The sequence below is a fragment of the Mastigoproctus giganteus genome, chromosome 9, assembly GCF_048544385.1.
Source record: "Mastigoproctus giganteus isolate SK-2022 chromosome 9, ASM4854438v1, whole genome shotgun sequence".
Classification (NCBI taxonomy): domain Eukaryota; kingdom Metazoa; phylum Arthropoda; class Arachnida; order Uropygi; family Thelyphonidae; genus Mastigoproctus; species Mastigoproctus giganteus.
Window position 1 is genome coordinate 18,907,032 of NC_143583.1, and position 6,740 is coordinate 18,913,771.

Genomic DNA, 6,740 nt, shown 5'->3' on the forward strand with positions numbered 1-6,740 from the left:
CTTTGGGTTGCTGGGCAGGTACTTTACCCACTCGGCTAGCCCGGTCGGCCAGTTGTGCAGAAGGTTGCTTTTAGCCAGCAGATGGTTCATTGCTGGAACAGACTTCCATTTGTTGTTGTGGCAGTTGATAGCTTAAATAAATTTAAGGCTGAACTAGACAAACATTTGGAGTGACCAGATGGGTGATGGGAAGGTTTTTTTTTTTTTTTTTTTTGGCTGATGCTGTATAAGCTTGGTTTCTTGCATCATATGCCTCAACTAATGCTAGCACAGAGAAGGGACAATGAGACTGGCTTTGGGGAACAAAGGGTTGCACTTACCAAGAAAGGCTTACGTTCTGCAAAATTGAAGCTTCGGAGATTAGGCACCTGAGAAGTGATCTGATTGAGGTGCACAGATTATAGCAAAGGTAACCTACTGAAGTAAATGGTTTGAGCAAACTCAATGCTGATTGGGATTCTTCCTCTTGCTCAGATTATGCACCTGTGGGGGCATAAATTCAAATTGAGGAAAGACTTGCAGAATGGATGTGCAGAAATTTGCCTTTAGCCAGGCAGGCGGTTGATTGCAGGGGGAAAAAAAAAAAAAAAAACTTTCATCTGTCGTTGTGGAAGTTGATAGCCTAAATAAATTCAAAGAACTAGACAAACGTTTGCAGCATTTGGATGGGTGAAATGGGAAGGTTTTTTTTTGTTTTTGGTTGATGCTTGTATAATCATGCTTTCTTGCATTATATGCCTCTACTGATGCTAATGTCTCATTAGTTCATCTGACGCCAACCGGGCTAGCCAGGTGGGGTAAAGTGCCTACCTGGCAACCTAAAGGTCGCGGGTTCGAATCTCGCCTCGGGCTTGGATCAGAGTACTGCAAAAACCTTGGGAGGTGCATTATGGCCACAGAAGCTGATGCGCCAACAACTACAAAAAAAAAAAAAAAAAAAAAGTTCATCTGACATCCATTTAGGTCTAAGCCTTGAACAGTATTTCTTAGTTGGTAAGAAAGGCCTAGTAGCTTCTATGATTATTTCCCTGAATGCTTCCCATTTAGAATTTGCTGTTAGTAACTTTTTTTTTTTTTTCCTGTTTATACTCCGAACGACAATCATGTCAGTAGAGTTTACAATAAATCGTCAATACAAATATTTTATCGTATTTAGTAGTCACGGGCTTGAACCCCGGTCCACTCAAGGAACGAGTGCTATGCACTCTCACCCTGACCACTGGCTACGTCAGGCCATTATTAGTTGAGCCCGATGCATAAAATTTAAAAAAAAACTGTTAGAGACCCCTATAGGCTTCTTTGCAAAAGCAAAGACTGTTCTCTTTACCCTTTTGGCCTAGGGGTGCCGTGAAAAAATTTAACCCTGGGGGCTCACATCTGGTGAGTATGGGCTTGGCAAACCCAGGGTCCTGAGCTGGATATCATCATTCTTCTCTTTCTTGGTGGTTCCTTTCTACCTCTCTCTCTCTCTCTCTCTCTCTCTCTCTCTCTCTCTCTCTCTCTCTCTCTCTCTCTCTCTCTCTCTCTCTCTCTCTCTCTCTCTCAGGGTAACTCGGGAATTTTTTTTTTTGGCTGGTGCAGCATAAGCCTCAGGCTTCCTTGTACCATGTGGCTAATAATAATTACTGGAACACTAAGGGCACTGTGAACCGAGAAAGTTTGGGAACCACTGGTCTAGTTCTTCCTTGAATTTATTTGAACTATCCACCTCCACAACAATGAATGGAAGCTTGTTCCAGCAATCAACCACCTGTTGGCTGAAGGCAAACTTGCACACATCTATTCTGCAACCAATTTGAATTTATGCCCCCTCATGTACAGAGTCTGAGCAAGAGGAAGAATCCAATCAGCTTGAGTTTGCTCAAGCCATTCAAAGCCTTAAACACCTCAATAAATTGCCTCACAGGTGCCTAGTCTCCTGATCCTGCAATTTGCAAAACTGAAGCCATTCTTGGTGGGAGAACCCCTCTGTTCCCCTCACCAGTCTCACTGCCCTTCTCTGCACCTATTCCAGAAACTCTACATCCTTTCTAAAATGAAGCCTCCAAACCTGTAGGGAGTACAGGTAACAGTCGCATAACACGGTAGTTAGGTTCCTATAAAATGTCGTGTTGTGAAAAACTGTGTTATACGGGACTAAGAAAAGTACAAAAAGGGGGGTTACATTCCAAAAGCTAACAAAAATACACTATTTCTTTAACAAAATGTTAACAAAACGAACAAAAATACACCATTCTAGATTTTGCATATCTTCTGCTCCCTTTAAAAAATCAGTAATCTGGGTTTGTCTGATAAATCTTTGTGAATTTCATTGTACGGAACTAAGAATTTTTGAAGCTCCCTTTTGAACTTTGGGCTCCTTTCATTCAAGAATCTGCATTCAAAAAATAAGATTCTAATTACTCAACTAACTTTATGCCTTTCCATATGCTTTTTAGTGTAAAATTTGGAAGTTTAGAATTTTCATCTGTGCTATCATCCTCTAAATTGATTTGATTTTACCTACAGTAGCATTTCCACCAATTTCACTTTGCCAGCCTCTTTTTCTACCAGTAATTCTTCAATGTCTCCAGTAATCATATCTTTTGTTATTTTTTTAAGAGCATCGGCGACCAAGGCCATGTTACTCTGTGTATAACGTCTATAAATGGGAGTGTCCTGAGGTCAATATTGTTTTGCTAGACGAAAAACCTGAGTTTCCGGGAGAAAAAACCATGCTACCCTCTCCTGAGCCCAACCAACTCAGCCGCATTGTGAAAAAGACCCATAAAAATTCCTCCCATCATCAATGGGATTTGAACTTTGGTCTTTTCCACCCAGTGTGGGGAGGAGGACGATTCTATCAACTGTGCTACCCACGAGGGCTTCAGTAGTCATATCATAAAAACCTTCCCCTCCTACCAACATAGGAAGTTCTACTATCGCACCGATTCCATTCCATTTTCTGCAGGTTGACCAAATTTCCTGAATGAACTGACTCTGGCCATACATTTTTCCAAAAGCACTTATCATTGACAGTTTTACTTCTTTCAGCGATAAAGCTATGATTCAGATACTGTCCACAATTGAGAAATGTTTCCATGCCTCCATTACTTCAAGAGATTTGGAATAAATGTTTTCCAAAATCCATTAACGATTTTCTGAGGTATTGAGTTTTAAAGGACGATATAATATCTTGATAATGGCTGAATGAAAGAAGCTGTATTAACCTATTACAACTGTGGTTGTAGTAGGAACATAAATTCAATGTATGGATGATTTAAATCTTTTGGATGGCCTGGTGTGCTATCCAACAGTAATAAAACTTTGAAATCTAGATTCTTCCACAAGTTCAGGGATTTCTCAATAATTTTTTTTGACTAGCGAGTCAACAGTGGGGATTAAAAAAGAGTGGAAATGTTGAAAATTGCAACCAACATAACAACAGGGTTTTCCCTGCAAAAAAGCTAAAAAATACTGTTTGAGAGGTTTACCGAAATTCTCTAACCATGTTAGAGCGAAACGGTGTTATATAAGTACCGTGTTGTGTGAGGATTGCCGCAATTTATCAATCGTGTTAGAGAGAAACCATGCTGTAGAAGTACCGTGTTATGCGAGGGTTGCCTGTACTTTAGATGTAGCCTGACAATGGAATAATCACCTCCTTATCTCTGCTAGCAAAATTCCTGTACATAATTGGAAATTCATGGGTTGTCCTGGCAGTCAGTCTGCACTGCTCACAAAACTTTGTATCTGACTGCACAATTACCACCAGGTCTTTTTCATTTTTAACTACGAGTGTAGCATCACACAGCTGGTACATTAATCTGGGATTATATGCAGTACCTTGCATTTATCAATGTTAATCTTTAACTGCCATTTCTCAGCACATCTGCCTAATGTTTATAGATCTTATTGCAATATCTTATCCTAATTACTGTCATTAACTTGGAATGGAAAATAATAACAGCCCGGCACTGGACCCGGGAGTACTCCACCAATACCATTAGTCTATGATGAATAATGTCCATTAACTACAGTCTTCTTCCATTCAACCATACCTTTATCCATAGCAGTAGCTTGTCCTTAATGCCACAATGCTCCAAATTTGTACAGCAAAACTTTTACACACAACAATATTAAAAGAATTCCTGAATCCAAGTATATAACATCAAATTAATTTTCTGCATCCAGTTGCTTTGTTACTGCATCATAGTATCCTATCAAATTGGTCAGACAAGACATCCCCTTGACAAACCCATGCTGCTCTGAATTATTACTGCAGTCTTCTCAAGATGGTCCTGCAATGCTTCTTTAACCAGTGACCCCATTATTTTTCCTGGAACAGAAGCTAAGAGGTCTGTAATTACTCATGTCACCCTTTGATCTACATTTAATCTTAAACAGCTTTAGTGCATGTATTGTAAAACCACTGCAAAGTTAAAGGATAATGATTTAGGGTGGAAAGAGGAACAGTGGATTTCAACCCAAGAAGAATAATTTCACTGATACTCTGACGAGGACTATGCACTACATATAATTCACCTGGGCCGAAACAGAAGGAGAGGAAGCCCAAAACATTTCTTAAATGGTATATCATAGCTAAAACAAAACAAATGAGGCCCAAAACAAACCACACTGTTGAGTACACCCCAGATACCACTGCACACTTCTGATCACACCCTAATATTCTGAAATTGGCTGATTTCAGCACTAAAAAAAATGAAAGTGGATATCTAAGTATACTTTTAATATTATTATTACTATTAGCCATATGGTGCAAGGAAGCCTGAGGCTTATGCTGCACCAGCCAAAAAAAAAAAAATTTCTGAACTACCCAGAGAGAGAGATAAAAGGGAATCACCAAGGAAGAGAAGAATGATGATGTCCAGCTCAGGGCCCTGGGTGTGCCAAGCCCATACTCACCAGATGCGAGTCCTTGGGGTTGTATGTCTGCAAACCAAAATGTACTAAATTGGTGGTTTTGGGGAATTTTCCTTAGTACAATGACTCTCTCTCTCTCTCTCTCTCTGTGAGTTAACAGACTCAATGGGGGATGTCACTGTCCACATGCTTAAGGGTAACTGGAGATAATATAAATCTGCCCCTCGAATTTTATATTTTTTATGGCTATCATTGCATGGTGAAAATTATTTACAATGGGCTGTTCAGAGAAACCTTAAAAATTCAAGACACATCTGTCTTGTTTAACACATCAAATCCAATAAAAAATATACCATATATTTTAAATTCAAACCTAATTCATTAAAAAAAAAAAAATGGCTTTAAAGCCCATATCTTACTTTTGCACTGAGTCAATACACACACACAAAAACAGACATTGAGAGCATACCATTTTATCTCATTTATTATTTAATCTTATACAATAGTGAAATTATAGTAATCTTATAGTAATTTTTTTTTTGTTGACCGTTTGAAAATAAGATTAAATAGACTAAAAAAAATTAAATAGACTAAATAGCATTAGCATTAGTAGAGGCATTTGATGCAAGAAAGCAAGCTTATGCAGCATCAGCCAAAAAAAAAAAAAAAAAAAACCACTTCCACCCCTCTGTTCGTTCAAAATACCTGTCCAGCTGAGCCTTAAACTTATGGAAGTTGATAACCTAAATAAGTTTAAGGCTCAGCTGGACAGGTATTTTGAACGAACAGAGGGGTGAAGTGGAAGTGGGTTTTTTTTTTTTTTTTTTTGGCTGATGCTGCATAAGCTTGCTTTCTTGCATCAAATGCCTCTACTAATGCTATTTAGTCTATTTAATTTTTTTTTAGTCTATTTAATCTTATTTTCAAACGGTCAACAAAAAAAAGTAATATCTTACAATATTTTTCTTTTAATTTCTTAGAATTACAAAAATAATATGGAACCTCTATTTTTTATCTACAATAATAGCGCTGAATGAAGCTGAAAACTCACCATTCTAACGACTGAATGCGGTAACCTCAACAGTGTCACTCGCCTTGCCGCTAAGACGCACTCGGCAACAACGACCTTCAACCTTATAGCCATCGGTAGTGACCTTCACTCTATACTTTATCCTGGGGAAAAGCATATGATAAATCTAATTGGCTGGGGTATTTCAAGCACATGACACCAAAACCTAGATCTGAAATACTAATCTACTTAGCTTTCTTGACAGATTTAGACATCTAGAAATATTTTCAGAACTTTACAAAATGAAGAGCTTCCAGCAAAGCATTCTGTGTAATAGAGGCAGAAATAAAAGAAAGGAAATGATGTAAAACTTTGTTCTGTTGAAAAACATTAATTCTACCGTTTATTTGTTAAATAGAATGGTGTCGTGCAGCTATTCAACGGGGGGAGGGGGAATCAGTGGGTACCAGGCACATCCTTTTCATGTCTTTGCCAAAGACCTGAGGATCTTGAAAATTATTTCAGAAATCATTTGAATTTCATAGTCCCCTCAAAGTGGGCCAAATATATATATTTTTTTTTTTTTATGAAAACCCCAAACACGAAATGTATCAAAACCTATAGTACTTAGTACCGTGCATGGGTTGAAGAAGTATGGGGGGAGGGGAATGCCGGAAACTTTGCTCTAGAGACTAAACATGGGTTTCACCACTTTAAGCCTCCAATAAGCAAAGTGGTGGTATTTGCTAATTAGTGTTTGAATGAGCAAAAACCGCCATTGTATATACATTTAATTGATAAAAAATATGTACCGCAACTTACTGAACAAATGATACACGCTATGGAAACTGGAATGTTTATTTATGGT

The 6,740-nt window shown here is 38.3% G+C and overlaps 1 protein-coding gene across 1 annotated transcript in view; it reads right to left on the reverse strand.

Moving 5' to 3' along the window:
• Positions 1–6,101, reverse strand: part of Pcd (pterin-4a-carbinolamine dehydratase) — a 31,227-nt gene extending 25,126 nt beyond the window's left edge. Inside the window, exon 1 of the mRNA XM_090381243.1 lies at positions 5,915–6,101. Within this exon, the coding sequence (XP_090237369.1) occupies positions 5,915–6,007 (93 nt within the window). The 5' untranslated portion in view covers positions 6,008–6,101. The remainder of the gene's footprint in view (positions 1–5,914) is intronic.
• Positions 6,102–6,740: the final 639 nt, after the last annotated feature.